This window comes from Scyliorhinus torazame, chromosome 14 (genome assembly GCF_047496885.1).
Source record: "Scyliorhinus torazame isolate Kashiwa2021f chromosome 14, sScyTor2.1, whole genome shotgun sequence".
In the NCBI taxonomy this organism is placed as follows: domain Eukaryota; kingdom Metazoa; phylum Chordata; class Chondrichthyes; order Carcharhiniformes; family Scyliorhinidae; genus Scyliorhinus; species Scyliorhinus torazame.
The window spans coordinates 100,473,517-100,492,109 of record NC_092720.1 but is presented as its reverse complement, the minus strand read 5'-3'; the positions used below and the strand labels follow the sequence as shown (position 1 = coordinate 100,492,109).

The 18,593-nt window shown below is 46.9% G+C and overlaps 1 protein-coding gene across 1 annotated transcript in view; it reads right to left on the bottom strand.

The window, feature by feature from the left end:
- The window catches only part of LOC140389911 (solute carrier family 25 member 36), a 98,661-nt gene that overhangs the window by 40,881 nt on the left and 39,187 nt on the right, over positions 1-18,593 (bottom strand). Inside the window, exons 2-3 of the mRNA XM_072474552.1 lie at positions 10,107-10,277; positions 1,862-1,939 (exon numbers count right to left, since the gene is read on the bottom strand). Of these exons, the coding sequence (XP_072330653.1) occupies positions 1,862-1,939; positions 10,107-10,277 (249 nt within the window). The remainder of the gene's footprint in view (positions 1-1,861; positions 1,940-10,106; positions 10,278-18,593) is intronic.

Sequence of the window (18,593 nt, the reverse complement as noted above, 5' to 3'; positions counted from 1 at the left end):
TCATAGCTAATATGTTTCTCATCCCCTTTCCCCGTAGCCCCTATCTCGGTCTTAAAGACACCAAGTGATTTGGCCTCCACAGCTTTCTGCGGCAGAGTTCCACAAATTCACCACCATCTGGCTGAAGAAATTTCTCCTCATCTCTGTTTTAAAGGATCGTCCCTTCAGTCAGAGGCTGTGCCCTCGGTTTCTAGTTTCTCCTGCTAGTGGAAACATTTTCTCCACGTCCACTCTGGGCCTCTCAGTATCCTGTAAGTTTCAATAAGATCCCCTCTTCATCCGACTAAACTCCAGCGAGTACAGATCCAGAGTCCTCAACTACTCCTCATACGACACGCTCTTCATTCCAGGGATCATTCTTGTGAACATCCTCTGGACCCTTTCCCGGGCCAGCACATACTTACTTAGATATCAAAACTATCGCCTATAAAGCGCACAGAGTGAACACAGCGAGGACAGAGTGGCAGAGGCTGGTGGACTCCATTCTTGATGTGGAGCACCAGTGTTGGCAAGTAGGAAAAAGCTGCAGAAACAACTCGAGCTATGATCAACAGAGCGGTAGGCCAGCTGCGATGCTGGAGGGCATACAGTGAGAAGGCCAGGCACCTTTTAGCTCATCATCTGAAAAAACAGGCGGCTTCCCAGGAGATCGTACAGGTAGGCAACTAGAGCAGTTACCTGGTTTCCGCCCCTCCTTAGGTTAATGCGACTTTTGAATCATTCAATCGGGGTCTCTACAGATCAGAGCCTCCAACTGATGGATCAGTCATGACTGACTTTTTGATCAGCTTAGCCATTCCAGTTGTGGAGGGGGAGAGGAGCATGAGTTGCGAGAAAAAGAGAAAAAAAGAGAAAGAGAGAGAAAAAAAAAAGAGAAAAAAGAGGAAAAAGAGAGAAGAGAAAAAAAAGAAAAAAGATAGAGAAAAAGAGAGAAAAGAGAGAAAAGAAAGAGAGAGAGAGAGAGAGAGAGAGAGAGAGAGAGAGAGAGAGAGAGAGAGAGAGAGAGAGAGAGAGAGAGAGAGAGAGAGAGAGAGAGAGATCTACTCAGCAGAGTCAGCTCCATTAAGTGAGGCGAGCACAAAATGGGTGGGTGTTTTGGGTCCCATTCTGGATGATGAAGTGTGGAGTGAGGCTCTTTGCAGGATCAATCACACGTCTTCATATGCTGGACTAAGTTTGATTTAATTCAAGGTGGTGCATAGAGCCTATCTGACTAAAGTTAGGATGAGTGGATTTTTCTCTGGGGTGAAGGACAAGTGTGAGCGCTGCTCTTAGGACCGGCTAACCACATTCGTATGTCCTGGTCTTGTCCCAAGTCGGTAAGGTTCTGGGCTTCTTCAACACCATGTCGGAGATACTCAATGTTGATTTGGATCTATGTCTGCTGGTGGCCATATTTGAAGTACCAGACGTGTTGATGCTTCAGTCGGGGTGAAGGTGGATGTCCTCGCTTTTGCCTCGTTGATAGCCCAGAGACAGGTTCTGCTTGGGTGGAGGTTTACCAGTGCCTCGACCTGGTTGGGTGACCTTATGTCTTTTCTACATTTGAGAAGGTTAAGTAGACCATTAGAGGGTCGGTAGAAGAGTTGTACCTATGATGGCAGCCATTCATTTCCTTTTTTAAGGAACTAGTCACCATCAGCTGTTAGGGGGTTTAGTTTAGTTCCTGGGGTTAAACTTAATATGTGATTTTGCTTGTAAGTCTCTTTCTTCTATTGCGTAAATTTGGTTAGTTCTGTTGTAAGATTTTGTTTATTCTGGAAAATTTTTAATAAACATATTTTGAAAAATACCCATCTTGCACATCATTCCTGGATAAAGTTTACTGTAAATAATGCAAAGCTATAGTTTGACTGCTTACCTAGAGGGTGCGACGCCTACCAGATTAGGTCCCAACCCTCTGAAGAGAGAACGGGGACCTTCCTTTTCCAGAATCATCCTGGGAAAAACATTTTAAAAATGGGAAATTATAATGAGCAAAATTTGGCATCGATGTATTTAGTTTGCAACATACATTTTTTTTTTTTTTATAAAAGATGCTGCGCTGTAAACAGATGTCTGCCTAATCTGAACAATACGATCGCTAGCAATTCTAAATTTGGTATGATCTAAACTGAACTTTGAACCACAAAGGTTTGAACCACATAAGGAGGCAATTAGAATGATCCTGTCTGCAATGGCTTTGTTACAACAATTTAAAACTGGCTGCATGGTTCACTCTATCCCCCAAGACCTGCATCTTTATTTGCTTCACATATTTCTTCATGTTTTTTTTCTTAAAAGATTCAATGGTTCCTGCCTCAGCCACTATTTGACAAATTATCTCATGCCCTATCATACCTCTGCATAGGGAAACATTTCCGAACCAGTGTTTGGCGATCCATTTTTTGAAATAAACAACTCCTCATTACTTACTAACCAGAGGAAATATTACCTCCCTATTCACTATCAAAACTCCATACATTTTTAAAACATCTCTCACTTAAGTCTTCTCAGCTCCTGCAGAAATAATCTCATTATACCAAGTCTATCCTTTCAACAACAGCTTTCCAACCCATGTATCCTAATGAATCTTTGTCGACGACCTTTAATGCCACTTTCTATAATGGGGTGCTGAAAATTACTCTAAACATGGTCTTATCAATGATCTGTACAAATTTATTACTTCATTCTTCTACGCCATCCTATTTACAAAACGTAGAATGATCTTTTTGCAGTGTTAAGATACCTGCACATCCACTTTCAGGGAAATTGGTCTTGACCACCCTTCACTATCTTCCTATTGGGTGCATATTCACATTTTGTGGTTTGCCCCAAAACACATTACTTCGCACGTATCCACAGTAAACTGCATTACATAAACTATGTCCATTTTAATGCAGTTAAATGAGGGAAAATAGACATTGGTGAGCTGTCAATAGATATTTAATTTAACAAACACTTTTAACAGAAATCTGAACATCTCATGTGGCTACAAAAACAGGACTAGGCACAAACAAACAGGCAAAGTAGGAAAATATTAACCATCAGGGTTTCAGCATTTCCTGGAAGAATTTAACATGATGTCTATTGAAATTAATGGTCCTTAATATCCATACAATCTGGTTGAGTGTGGCATGAAGGATCAGATTGGTTAATCTTTTATCTTTCATTCTTCTATTGTTAATTATCTACAGATTTGAGGCCGAACAATTTTCAATGCACTTTGTTATGTGCCCATTTACTCCATTTGCACCCCCCCACCCCCCCAACTAGAAATCATGAAACTCTTGTCATTGGCTGTTAGCAGGAAGTCAATTAAAGATTTTTAACTTGACTGTACTTCTTGTTCTCCTGAAGGCAGGACTCTATCGAGCACAATTCCACAGGTGCTACTTACCATCTAGTTCCTCACCAAATCAGTCATTATTCACATATAGGTCAGTATGGAAAGTACAGGTGTGCCCAATCTTGTCCTCACTTGAACTACCACATCCAAATACTATTGGATGATGAAATGTGCAAATTCCCTTCCCTAACCAATTTTAGTGCTACTCCTGCAGAGATCAGCCAGCTCAGATGATGCACAAACTCAAGCTCCCATGGTAGAGTACTTACTGGTCAAGTAACCCATTTTGACAGCTCTGAATTTGAAACAGATCTGAAGGTTTTAGTGGGATATGAGTGTCTAAATGCAATGCATTCTTGGAAGAAATCAACACCATAATCCACTCGAGCTCTTTTTAAGCAAGAAAATATCAGATATAAGTCATAGATGTTTACAGCATGGAAACAGGCCCTTTGACCCAGCTTGTCCATGCCGCCCAGTTTCTATCACCAAGTAGTCCCACTTGCCCGTATTTGACACGTATCAGAGAATTATAGTTTAAAACCAATTAACAAAATTAACACTTTGGAAAGAGCTACATTACAGCAGGTCCTCACAAGTGTAGATGTGTTCCTGAAAATCATAACACTAAGTGAAACAATTTTAAATGAAACATTTGTTCCCATAGGATTCAATGTTAAAACTATAGTTAAGTTCTATAGGACCGTCATTATCAGGAAAAAAACATATTAAAACATTATAAGTACAATACTTTAGGGGGCAGGGTGGTGCAGTGGTTAGCACTGCTGCCTACGGCACCGAGGACCCGGGTTCAATCCCGGCCCCGCATCACTGTTTGTGTGGAGTTTGCACATTCTCCCCGTGTCTGTGTGTGTTTCACCCCCACAACTCAAAGATATGCAAGTTAGGTGGATTGGCCATACTAAATTACCCTTAATTGGGAAAAAAAATAATTGGCTCCTCTAAATTTATTATTTTTTTTTAAATAAGTGCAATATTTTACATTAAAGTAAATGAAAAAAATAAATAAAGTTTACGGTATAAATGTAACTTTATACTTTCAGAACCTCCTGCTTGCTGCCAATCCTGCTTCCCAAACCTCCCACTCCCTGGTCCTTCCAATTGCTTCAGATCCATCCCCATCCCAGAGTTACAATCTATTTTCTCACTTCTGACCCACCTCTGATCTCACCAAACCTCCCACTCCCTGACTCACCATCTCACTGCTCATCTCTCCTGTTCAAGATCCCAATCTGATCAGAAGCCGGAGCTTAGGTGTGTGGAAGTGGGAGTCCCAATGATGCAGAAATGTCGAGCTGCAATGCTATCGTGCTTTTCAATTCCCCTCGCTTGCTGCTTCCCTCTCCTAAACCCTCACTGTGAGCTTCAAATCTGGATCTCGATCAGGAATGCAAGTTCAGGCGAAATGGTAAGAGGGCAAGTCGGGGAACAGGGGGTTAGGCAAGGGCGAAAGCTGCAACTTTGGGAGGTTGGGCAACAGGGAGAAGTTGCTCCAAACATAACACCACTCAAGTCACATGGGAAATGGCATTAAAACAAATCTCTCAATATGCAACAATATTACACTTGCATGTTTTTTTAATTGAGATAAGATACATATTTACCAATTTCAAAATATGGAATGAAAATATGGAATGCCGATGGAAAAAGAAAGAAAAAGAAAAAGTCTCGAAAGAATTTAACTCTGCAGAGAAAATGGTGCATTCTGCACAAAAGTTAAAGTTCAGATTCTAAAACGGAAGTGATTTCAAAGCAGGCAGATAGCCCAATGGCAGAGTTTGATTGAAAGGTACTTGCTATACTAGAGGAAATATTTAGTCATACTATCACAGATGAGGTGGAGAAGAGAATTACACGTAACAATGCAAAGGACAATATGGGGCGAGTTAAATAAATAGATTATCACTGTAAACGTCCTCTGTTCACAATTATGACCATGAGCTTCTGGGCACTTGCCATTTTAATTCTCCATTCCACTCCCACTTTGACGTCTACCTTCAGCTTCCTTGATTGTTAAAATTAAACACAAAAGCTCAAGAGCAGTACCTAATCTTTCGATTAGGCATTTTGCACCTTCTGGATTTGGAGTTCAATCATGACAGACGATAACTACTTATCCATTCTTTTGGACAACAGCTGATGGTAATGAGCCTGCCATTCCATTTACAGGTTCACAAGACTCATCTCATGTTCTTTACTTGCCCCAATGCAATCCACCTTTGCCTTGCACCATCGTGACTTTGTCATTTAATTACTCTTGCCTCCTGCCCATCACAAATCTTCCCTTTTGTTCGATCCCTCCCTGGCTTTCCCAGGCTTTGTATTTGCTGAAAGCAGGTTACATTTCTAAATAACTTTCTCCAGTTCTGGTGAAAGATCGCCAATTTGAAATATTAAGTATGCTGCTTTCTCTCCTGATGCTACCCGGGTATTTCCAGCATATTCTTTTTTATTTCAGATTTCCAGCATTTGTAGTAGTTGCTTTTATCATAGAATTAAGTGTTGATTAGGTAGCTTTCAGCCAACAGACTTGGAAACCTAAAACGGAATGCAATACTCAGCCAAGCAAATTAGCACGCTTCTCGTACCATATAAAGCTGTTATTTTCCCTGACATTGGCATTCCTGTAATTGTCCTGATAAAGGGAAGATGAAAAGCTTCAACAAAATATTTTCCAGTAATATGCTTGGCTCTACACTTGGGAGTTTGGACTCTGCTCGGCTCATTGAGAATTGCCCAATTCAATTGGCTGAAGAGTCAGTTTGTTTTTTTGCCCTTCGCACAGGTCCCTTCTAACAGATGCAAATGACAAGAAACTTCCACTCTAAACCTGGTGCAGGAGCCATCAGCGAGGTGAACACCGAGAGCCATTGCTTTGCTGCAGCCTACAAAATCCAGGCTAGTATAGTTCAAACAATATTCCAAAAAGGAGAAAAAATACAAATTCTGCAAGTATGGTTTTGTAGAAGTGCCATTGCGTCAAATAAAAAATGGCCACTTATCCTCCTGGTTTATAGATGGACCAAAACCAAATTAAAAACGCAACAATTGTATTTACAGCTGTTATTAAGTTATATCACCACACAGATGAGTACACAGCGTGCCCTCCCTTTCTTAGCATTTTGCATTTAATGTTTTAGTAAATATTAACTGAATCCAACACATAAATCAAGGGAGGAGCCATTTGCTAAACTAGTACTTCCAAATTTTAAGTTAATCTTTTCTTCCATATGCTTGTACATGAGCCAAGCAGGGTGCAGGCCATTCAATTTAAAGATGAGCCAAATATTGCTAACCAGATATTGTTAACCTAACAGCCTAAAAACCTATTTGGACATGTATCCAATAGTAATCAAAATATGACGGAGTTCAATGTTGCATTTGAAAAAGAAAACACAAAATAGCCAACATCTTGATCCTTTAGTAAGGCTGACTAATGGGATGAGATAGAGATTGTCAGGTGGTGTTCAGAAATTATTTAGCTATTACAGAATCAGTCGATGTTGTTAAGGGGCAAATCCCCTACTTGTTTAAAAATAAAAGTCATGGATCATTAAACAGGTAAGGAACAATACAAAATTAAAAATAAGTGCTGACCACTGGAAGAGTAAATGGAAGAGAAAAATAATTCAGGCCATAATAATAATAATAATATTAATCTTTATTATTGTCACAGTAGGCTTACATTAACACTGCAATGAAGTTACTGTGAAGATACCCTAGTCACCACATTGCCTGTTCTGGTACACAGAGGGAGATTTCAGCACCAAACAAGCACGTCTTTTGGGACTTGTGGGAGGAAACCGCAGCACCCAGAGGAAATCCACGCAGACACAGGGAGAGCTTGCAGACTCCGATAGACAGTGACCCAAGCAGGAATCGAACCTGGCGCCCTGGCGCTGTGAAGCAACAGTGCTAACCACTGTGCTACCGTGCCACCCACTTAAGAGTTGCACGCGAGCAGCAGCTTAAAATTCAATGATAAGCCATGTGATTATGATCTCTGGTGTACTTTCCCTTATGTAAAGACAAAGTGGCTGGCAATTGAGCACAAGCATAAGGAGCTGTTTTTGGAAGAGAATATTTTTATGATTAAAAAAAAAAGGAATTGGCAAAAGAAAGACGGGCAGCACAAGCGAAAGCTGTAATATTAAAGCTTGTGGGAGACAATGGTAGAAAACATTCTCTCTACCTGCCTCAAACAGGTAGAGGCAGGGTGGGTGGTGTGGTGTGGTTGGGCTGGATGGATGAAAGAGACGGTTAAAGAGCTAACCAGATCCCAAATGTACTTATTGTTGAGTACAACAAGTGGGTAGAGACACAGAAACCCATAAACAGAATCTGGAATATAAGAATGGAGTCAAATCTGCAAGATGCAGATCAACAAATATCTCAAGGATTAGGAATAGGTAGTCAAAACTGAAGGCTGTTCTGAAAAACTAAAACATATCTGAAACAGCTAATAAGAAATGCAACATGTGTGTGTAGAGTCCTCAAAATATATAGACATGAAATACAGTACATTTTAGGATGCTTGTGAAATTTATCCTGGGGAATACTATATTTTGTTAGACATCTTTAATGGAACAGTTACTATCCATTCCTTAAGTAAGCATAATGTTACGATTCTGTTAGGGACCATTAACGTGTAAAGAAGAAACCGAAGCACCCAGTAATTCATTGACAGAATCTATGCTACAAGATTTTATATTTTAACATTAGTAAATTTTGTTTTTGTTTGAAGAGAAATTAAACAGAGCAAGCTCCACTCCGCCTAAAAACTTTGGCTATAAGCTCAGTTCTATTTTTCAATCTCACCCCCAAGAGTTCCCTTGTTTGGACTATCCTCCCTTGTCTTAGACAAACCTTTTAAAAAATAAATTTAGAGTACCCAATTCATTTTCTTCAATTAAGGTGCAATTTAGCATGGCCAATCCACCTACCCTACACACCTTTTGGGTTTTGGGGTTGAAACCCACACAAACAAGGAGAGAATGTGCAAACTCCACACGGACAGTGACTCAGAGCCGGGATCGAACCTGGGACCTCGGCGCCGTGAGGCAACAGTGCTATCCACTGCTTATACAATCCTGAACGTTCATTCACCTTTCTTGAGACCAACCCCCAAAAGGTATGCCACAGCTCTCTGGAATTCATGTGAATTCTCTCAGGATTTCAGCTATCGTCCGAGGCAAGGTCCTATGGGAGTCTTCCATCAGCCTTTTAGCTACATTACTCTCTACCTCTTTTTTAAACTGATGTCACTTCTCCTTGCCAGGAGATACCCAACTAACCTACCGCTACCCAACTAACCTCCCGCTATCCAAGCTAACTGTGTTGACTGTTTTCTGCCACAAGGCTCCGTGAGGACCACTGTAGATTTCTTCCACTACCTGCCAGCTAGAACAAATGATCTAGCTGTATTTCCCTCATGAAATCCAAATTGAGATTGAGTTCTACCCACATTTCATGGGGTTAAAGATGAAGTCATGGGGTTATGAAGAAGTTAGTATTTTCTGTGCTTAAAGTGCAAACCTAACTTTCCTTTCGCTCTAACTCTGAACTGCAGTCTACATCTGGATCAAACTGCAACTGCCTTTCTGGTCTGTTCTAAAAGTGAACTGCTTGCTTCCGTCAGCAAAGATAGAGAAAAATGAAACAGAATAATCATCCAACTAAGGCTCCAGCCCGAATCATTTCCTCTCTGGCAAATGTTTCCAATTATCTTACAGTTAACACTTTAACCTGGAGGCGGCACGGTAGAGCAGTGGTTAGCACTGCTGCCTCACTGCACCGAGGTCCCAGGTTTGATCCCGGCCCTGGGTCACTGCCCGTGTGGAGTTCGCACATTCTCCCCATGTCTGCGTGGGTCTCATCCCCACAACCCAAAGATGTGCAGGGTAGGTGGATTGGTCATGCAAAATTGCCCCTTAATTGGAAAAAAAAAAATTGGGTACTTTAAATTTACATTAAAAAAGCACTTTAACCTCCAACCTAAAGGTTATATTCTAAATCCTATTCAATTTTTGGAATAATAAGGAAGAACAATTGATCCATGCACAGCAAGATGACAATGCGAAAGTTAGGTTTGCACTTTAAGCACAGAAAATACTAACTTCATCATAACCCCATGACTTCATCTTTAACCCCATGAAATGTGGGTAGAACTCAATCTCAATTTGGATTTCATGAGGGAAATACAGCTAAATGCATAAGGGAAGGAAAGAAATAAAGGAACTGGACTTCCTGATGCGTGACCACCCATGATTTTTACTGTACCTTTGCAAAGGACACGATTGAATTCAGTTGTCAGATCCCTAGTCAAAGAGTTGCTGTGACTTCCCCATCAAGACTAAATTCAAGTGGTCTTGATTCTTGTATCAGAGTGTACCAGATATCCCAGTAAGGAACCAAAGCTTTGACAAAGGGTCATCTGGACTCGAAACGTTAGCTCTTTTCTCTCCCTACAGATGCTGCCAGACCTGCTGAGATTTTCCAGCATTCTCACTTTGGTTTCAGGTTCCAGCATCCGCAGTAATTTGCTTTTATCCCCAGTAGGAGTTATACATACTTTAGAAAGACAGGAAAAGTAGACAGGAAAAGTAGGCAGAGGAAAAAACAAAGAAATCAAGCACCTATTCTACATAGATGTGTGGTTACATTTCATACAATGTATTAAAAAAATGTAAATGTACTAAAAATATGTAAACTGAGATACAAAGGGCAATATTCACAAATTAGAAAATGCAGTACTTACTTCAAACAATGCAGAGGGCCAGGAGAAACACGAGCCACCCGGCTCACACGAGCCCCATTTATTGTACTGAGGTGAACTTCTGGGATGTAGAGTGTGACAGATGATGATTGCAGTCTGGTTTTCACTACTTCCAAAGGGCATGTTAAAATGGCTCCTACTGTCCCCCCACAGCTGCCAAGACAAAATGGCCCAGTTTAGTCCAAAATAAGCATTTAGCCAGCAAACAAAAGTCATGAGAACAATGTTGAGAATGAGAATTTCACAAATAGCATATCTCTACCTATACTATTACATCACCAAAATAATTCCCCAATGAAGAAATGCACACAGATGTGGTGACGTTGAATAGGGTGCAAGGGATTGACTAAATCATTACAGGCTAGTCAGTCAAACCCTAGGTAGTGGGAAAACAATTCTGTGACAGGATAAACTTAGTAAGAAGTCTTACAACATCAGGTTAAAGTCCAACAGGTTTATTTGGAATCACTCACTTTCAGTACGCAGCTCCTTCACCAGGTGAGTTGGACTTGAACCTGGTGTTGTAAGACTTCTTACTGTGCCCACCCCAGTCAGCATCTCCACATAAAGGAAAACGTAGAAAGACACTGATCAATCAAGGACAGTCAGCTTGAATGTGTTAAGGAAGGGTCACGTTGGATTAATTTGACTTTCTTTTGAGGAAGTAACAAGGTGATGATGCTGCAGTTGATGCGGCTGCTTAGATTTCAGCAAGCCTTTTTGGCAAGGTTACACATGGAAGACTGGTTAAAAAATAGAAACCATGCAACGCACAGGAATGTAGCAAGATGGATACAAAAATTGTGGACGGCAGTGGCTGGCACTGTTGCCTCACAGCGCCAGGGTCATGGGTTCGATTCCAACCTCAGGTGACTGTCTCTGTGGAGTTTGTATGTTCTCCCCGTGCCTGCGTGGGTTTCCTCCGGGTGTTCTGGTTTCCTCGCTCAATCCAAAGACGTGCAGGTGGGTGGATTGGCCATATTAAATTGTCCTTTGGTGTCCCAAGGTCAGTTGGGGTTATGAGAATAGGGTAGGGGAGTGGACCTAGGCTTAGGTGCTCTTTCGGAGGGTCAGTACATACTAGATGGGCCAAATGACCTCCTTCTGCACTGTAGGGATTCTATGAGATGTTGTGAATGGAAAGCCATTTCCAGTGAGGTTTAGGCAGGGCTTGGTACTAGGTCCCCCTGCTTTTAGGGGCAAATATTGACAATTTGGATATAAAATGTAGGGGGAATTGTTGCGTATATGGGGCAGGATTCTCCGATCGCCTACATCACGTGTGCTCACACCTTTCAGGGGCCTCGCATGGCGGCTGCGCTCTGAGTCCAGCACCGCCACAGTCGGGACAGAGCCGTTCCACTGGCGGGGGGGGGGGCCTTCGGCGGCGGCTGGGGGGACCGCCGGACAAAGCTGCAGGATCGGACAATCCAGCCCATGGTGTCTGTCTCTTTAAGACAGTACAGCTGATGGGTCACCTGACTTGAAGGAACAATGGGAATCGAGAGTGAATGATCACCCCAGAGGGTGGAGTCTTCTCTTGGGCAGAATACATCTAGCAGCCATGTAGTAAGCGTACAGGACTTGGAGCTGTGGTCCAAGGCAGTTTAGTGCTGCAAAACCTCCTGCATCAAGTTTCTCTTTATTAATAAACACCTTCTTGTTCCGAATAAAGTCTGAAGTCTCTTCGCAACGCCAGGAGTGTCCCACAATACATCATAACATATTGGCAAAGAGGTGGATCAACTGGATAGCACAGCCCACTCATCAGTGCCCAAATTAACTGAGTTTGGAAAAGAGGGTCAACTCACCCAAGTGCCTGCGAATATACTCAGAGAGCTGGCAAAGAGAGGGGTAGACAGTGATGAACTCGTGTGGCCGATGAGTCAAAAGGTTTGGAAAGATATAGAAATTAAAATGAAGAGAGATTAGCTTTCAGGAGTGTGGTAGTATGTATTAGGAGTCATGTGGGACTGGAAGCCCTAATGTCATTGGCTGACAGATCCCGGGTCCTGGTTGGCCGCTGACCTCTAGCTCCGCCCTGAAGGCGGAGTATAAGAAGCCAGTCTACTACCGAGCTGCGGGGGAACAGACACGCTTAATAAAGCCTCATCGACTTCACTCTATTCATCTCTCGGAGTCTTTGTGCGCTACAATTTATTAAGCGTGCCTAAAAAGGACGATGGAGCTCAGGATCATCCCGGAATGCCTGAGGATCAGCCCCCACGCAGTGAACGCGGCAGCAGCTTTCAAGCATTGGCAGACTTGTTTCGAGGCCTACCTCAGAACGGCCACCGGCCGGGTCACAGAAGACCAAAAACTACAGGTCCTGCACTCGAGGTTAAGCACGGAGATTTTCTCTTTCATCGAAGACGCAGAGGATTTCCAGACGGCATTCGCAGCACTGAGAAGTCTCTATGTCCGCCCAGTAAACCAGATCTACGCTCGCTATCAACTCGCAACGAGACGGCAAAGTCCCGGAGAATCGATAGATGAATTCTACGCCGCGCTACTAATTTTGGGACGCGCCTGCAGCTGCCCTTCGGTGAACGCAAATGAACACACGGACATGTTAATGCGCGATGCTTTTGTGGCAGGTATGAACTCCTCCCAAATCCGCCAAAGACTTCTAGAAAAAGAGTCACTAGGACTGTCAGAGGCACGGGCCCTAGCAGCCTCCCTAGACGTGGCCGCGCGTAATACCTGCGCCTACGGCCCCGACGCGCGGCAGCCCATTGGGCTCCGTACGTACCCGTCGCGACAAACCCCCCACCCCCCCCCCCCCCCCGACACCCCACAGACTTGCGCGGTCCAAACGGCAAGTCGCACCGGGGGCGCCCGCTGCTATTTCTGCGGCCAGGCGAAACACTCCCGGCAGCGCTGCCCGGCCCGCGCAGCAATCTGCAAGAGCTGCGGGAAAAAGGGTCATTTCGCGGTTGTGTGCTGGTCCCGCGAGGTCACCGCTGTCCCGGGAGAACAGGGAGCCCTGCACGCCGCTTACGCTCCCCAACCCCCCCAGCGCCCCATGTACGACCCGCAGGCGCAGCCACTCTGGGTCCCGACCACCGCGGTCCGGGGAGAACAGGGAGCCCTGCACGCCGCTTACGCTCCCCAACCCCCCCCCCCCCCCGCGCCCCATGCATGACCCGCCGGCGCTACCACTTTGGGTCCCGACCACCGCTCTCCCCGGAGAAGAGGGAGTTCTGCGTGGCTCTAACGCCCCCCCAAACCCCCCTCCCCCCGCGCCCCACGTATGACCCGCCGGCGCTACCAATTTGGGTCCCGACCACCGCTGTCCCCAGAGATGAGGGAGCCCCGCGCGTTCCTAACGCTCCCCAACCCCCCCCCCCCCCCCCAGCGCCCCATGTGCGACCCGCAGATGCCGCCATTTTGGGTCCCGGCCACCATGAGGGGAGGAAGGGTGCCGCCATCTTGGACCACCCCAGACCTGTACGACGCATGGGGGCGGCCATTTTGTCCACCCCCGCCGCCATCCTGTGACCCCCCAGCCACGTGCGATGTATGGGGGCAGCCATTTTGTTCATCCCCGATGCCATCTTGGGCGGCAACAATGGGCCCCAGTGTCGACGGCTCCACGGGGTTCGAGGAAGACGCTCCACTGCTTCAATAACGCTCGACCAAGCTCGGCCCCGGACACTCCAGACGACGACGACAACGGTGCTAATAAACGGGCACGAGACACCATGCCTAGTCGACTCCGGGAGCATGGAGAGCTTTATCCACCCCGACACGGTAAGACGCTGTTCCTTGACCACCTATCCCAGCACACAAAAGATTTCCCTAGCTGCAGGATCCCACTCCGTACAGATCAAAGGTTTCTGCATAGTTACCCTAACGGTGCAGGGGAGGGAGTTCAAAAACTACAAGCTACACGTCCTTCCCCAACCCTGCGACCCACATTACTGGGATTAGACTTCCACTGCAATCGACAGAGCCTTACCTTCAAATTCGGCGGCCCAATACCCCCACTCACTATCTGCGGCCTCGCAACCCTCGTCCTTGTTTGCGAACCTCACCCTGGATTGCAAACCCGTCGCCACTAGGAGCAGACGGTACAGCGCCCAGGACCGGACCTTCATTCGGTCCGAAGTCCAGCGGCTACTAAAGGAAGGCATAATCCAGGCCAGCAATAGTCCCTGGAGAGCGCAGGTGGTAGTAGTGAAGACAGGGGAGAAACAAAGGATGGTCATAGACTATAGCCAGACCATCAACAGGTACACACAACTAGACGCGTACCCTCTCCCCCGCATATCCGACATGGTCAATCGGATTGCCCAATATAAAGTCTTCTCCACCGTGGACCTCAAGTCCGCCTACCATCAGCTCCCCATCCGCCCAAGTGACCGCAAGTACACAGCCTTCGAGGCAGACAGGCGATTATACCATTTCCTAAGGGTCCCATTTGGCGTCACAAACGGGGTCTCGGTCTTCCAACGGGAGATGGACCAAATGGTTGATCAACCCGCAACGGGCCACGTTCCCGTATCTCGACAATGTAACCATCTGCGGCCACGACCAGCAGGACCACGACGCCAACCTCCAAAAATTCCTCCAGACTGCTAAAGCCTTGAACCTCACGTACAACGAGGACAAGTGCGTTTTTAGCACCAACCGGCTAGCCATCCTGGGCTACATAGTGCGCAATGGGATAATAGTCCCCGATCCCGAACGTATGCGCGCCCTCATGGAATTTCCCCTCCCGCACTGCTCAAAAGCCCTGAAACGCTGCCTGGGGTTCTTTTCATACTACGCCCAGTGGGTCCCCCAGTACGCAGACAAGGCCCGCCCTCTAATACAGACCACGACCTTCCCCCTGTCGACAGAGGCTTGCCAGGCCTTTAGCCGCATCAAAGCGGATATCACAAAGGCCACGATGCGCGCCATCGACGAGTCCCTCCCCTTCCAGGTCGAGAGCGACGCCTCCGACGTAGCTCTAGCGGCCACCCTTAACCAAGCGGGCAGACCAGTGGCCTTTTTCTCCCGAACCCTCCATGCTTCAGAAATCCGCCACTCCTCAGTGGAAAAGGAAGCCCAAGCCATAGTGGAAGCTGTGCGACATTGGAGGCATTACCTGGCCGGCAGGAGATTCACTCTCCTCACCGACCAACGGTCGGTAGCCTTCATGTTCGATAATGCACTGCGGGGCAAAATCAAAAACGACAAGATCTTAAGGTGGAGGATCGAGCTCTCCACCTTCAACTACGAGATCTTGTATCGTCCCGGAAAGCTTAACGGGCCGTCCGATGCCCTATCCCGCGGCACATGTGCCAACGCACAAATTAACCGCCTCCAAACCCTCCACGAGGACCTCTGCCACCCGGGGGTCACTTGGTTTTTCCACTTTATCAAGTCCCGCAACCTCCCATACTCTTTAGAGGAGGTCCGTACAGTCACAAGGAACTGCCACATCTGTGCAGAATGCAAACCGCATTTTTTCAGGCCGGATGGTGCGCACCTGATTAAGGCTTCCCGCCCCTTTGAACGCCTTAGTCTGGATTTCAAAGGGCCCCTCCCCTCCACCGACCGCAACACATACTTCCTTAATGTAGTGGACGAGTACTCCCGCTTCCCATTCACCATTCCCTGCTCTGACATGACCGCGGCCACAGTCATTAAAGCCCTGAACACCATCTTCACACTGTTCGGTTGCCCCGCATACGTCCATAGCGACAGGGGGTCCTCCTTCATGAGTGACGAGCTGCGCCAGTTCCTGCTCAGCAAGGGCATAGCCTCAAGCAGGACGACCAGCTCCAACCCCCGGGGGAAAGGGCAAGTAGAGAGGGAGAACGTCACGGTCTGGAAGACCGTCCTACTGGCCCTACGGTCCAGGGACCTCCCAGTTTCACGGTGGCAGGAGGTCCTCCCGGACGCTCTCCACTCCATCCGGTCGCTATTGTGTACGAGCACTAATCAAACGCCTCATGAGCGTCTCCTTGTCTTCCCTAGGAAGTCCTCCTCTGGAACGTCGCTGCCGACCTGGCTGGCGGCCCCAGGACCCATCTTGCTCCGAAAGCATGTGCGGGCACAAAAGGCGGACCCGTTGGTCGAAAGGGTTCACCTCCTCCACGTGAACCCGCAGTACGCTTACGTGGAGTACCCCGACGGCCGACAGGACACGGTCTCCCTGCGAGATCTGGCGCCCGCCGGCAACACCCACCCCCCCCCCCCCCCCCCCCCGACACCATTCACCCAACCCCCCCCCCTTCCTGCCACCGCCGCACCCCGCGACCGCCCCCTTCCCAGGAGGATCGGTCCCCCTCCCCCCAGGCCCGACCAAGAATAAAGCCCAAGCTGAAACCGTAAGGCTCCCGGAGACGACAACACCGGAACAAACACCACCACCACCACCGGGGCCGAGGCGATCGACACGGATGACCAGACGGCCCGACCGACTCATGGCGTCGATCTAAATCAATATATGGACTTTTCACAAGAACATTTTGCTTTTTCTCCCGATACCTTCTGTAAATAGTTGAAACAGGACAAAATTGTACATACTGTATTGCCATATGAATGTTTTCCTCCCAGGACCAGCCCTGTAAACCCTTACCACCATGCGAAGCATCACCCCGCCGGGTTCATTTTTGACAAGGGGTGAATGTGGTAGTATGTATTAGGGGTCATGTGGGACTGGAAGCCCTAATGTGATTGGCTGACAGATCCCGGGTCCTGGTTGGCCGTTGACCTCTAGCTCCGCCCTGAAGGCGGAGTATAGGAAGCCGGAGTCCTCCCCCGCAGGCCAGTCTACTACCGAGCTGCGGGGGAACAGACACGCTTAATAAAGCCTCATCGACTTCACTCTATTCATCTCTCGGAGTCTTTGTGCGCTACAAGGAGCAAGGGAAGGAAAGTTTGATCTAAAGAGGAACTAAGAAAAAAAAAAACGACACGAGTGTTTGGAGTAAAAAGATATACCCAGCTCGTAGAGAGCTGTGGTCCAAATTTAAAAAGAAGAAACAGAAGGCAGAAATTGCTGCAGTTAAACAAGTTCAGATGCTAAACAGAGTAAAAGGGAAGCCTTAGCGAGTCATTATGGGTCTCCCGATCTGAAGATCGCCTTCAGCAGGGAGAGAGATTCCTGCACCGAGGGACTTCCAGCAGAGACGTTCTGGGGCTGGATCCTCCATTTCAGCGGTTAGGTGCTGGCGCCAGTGGAGCATGTGTGGTCTTTTACGACCGAAAAATCGGCATGAAACCCACACCGATTCAGACACCGGTGCGGACTGAAACTCCTGCCTCGAAAACGGTCGGAGAATGGCCGGGTCCCGGGCCACGCATGTGCTCGGCTGACAACCTGCAGCGGTCGCGCCGTACAACATGTCGACTACTCTGCACGAACCCAATACGCCATAGGCGACGCCACAGCCTACCCCCTGTCCACCCCCCAGCCAGCGGCACGGATCCCGGCCGAGTGTGGCGGCGCTGGGCACTTCGCATCCGGCACGCCGGGTTCCCGACCGGTGGGAGCGCACGTATCCCCAGCCGTCGGGAACCCGGCCCACCGGGGGCTGAGCATCGTGGGGTTGGCCCATGACGTGCCAACGGCATTGAAACAGCGCGCGGAACAATGATGCCAGATTGGAGGGGACGGAGCATTGGAGAGGACTGGCGTCAAACCGGCTCCGGCCCCGATTTCGGACCGAAAATCCATTCTCCGCCCGATCACCGAACACAATTTCGCCGCTGATCTGCGGGGAATCCCGACCCTGCTGTTTTGGGGAGATGTCCCCAACGTGTTTCAAATGAAACCAAGTTAAAAAGTTTTTTAAAACTGACCCCGAACGGAATATGCTAGATCTATCAGTGAAATTCATAAAAAGATTGATATGAGAATGAGGAGGAAATAAAAGGGAAAACTGTAGGAATTGATGTAAAAATCTTCCACCAGCAAAGAAACGTGTTCAAAAGAAAAGGAACTGTAGTTTCCCGCCAAAAACTTCAAAAGCATGGGAATAGCAAAAGCACAGATAGAGAAAACAGCAGCTGTGGCAATTGAAAAAGAGAGGAAAGTTTACACTCTGCAATATTTAATGCAACAACCACAGGAAGGAACAAAGGACAAGGGACAGGAAAATCTGAAAAGACTCCAAAAAGGGGTCCGCAAGCAACACAGGACTTCATAGGAAGCACTGAAGAATTCAAGTAAGAGGCAATGCTGGAGCACAGTGGAGGTAAACATCCCTCAAGGAAGAGGCAAAACCAAACGGAGTAGGCAGTGAAAGACGCCCCAGAAGCAGGGCACCGATGGGCCCCAGAAGGAGGGCACCAAAAGACTTTAAATGACCAAATGAAGATATGAAAGCATGCAAGATTCAGTTGCGTCCCAGCCTTTTGTATTGTAATGAGAATTTCTTTGGGAGTTTTCACAATAAATTACAAGCAAACGATAAACCTGCAATCAGTCAGAAAATAAGACAGCTACAGCAGAAGTTGTAGGACGAGTGAAAA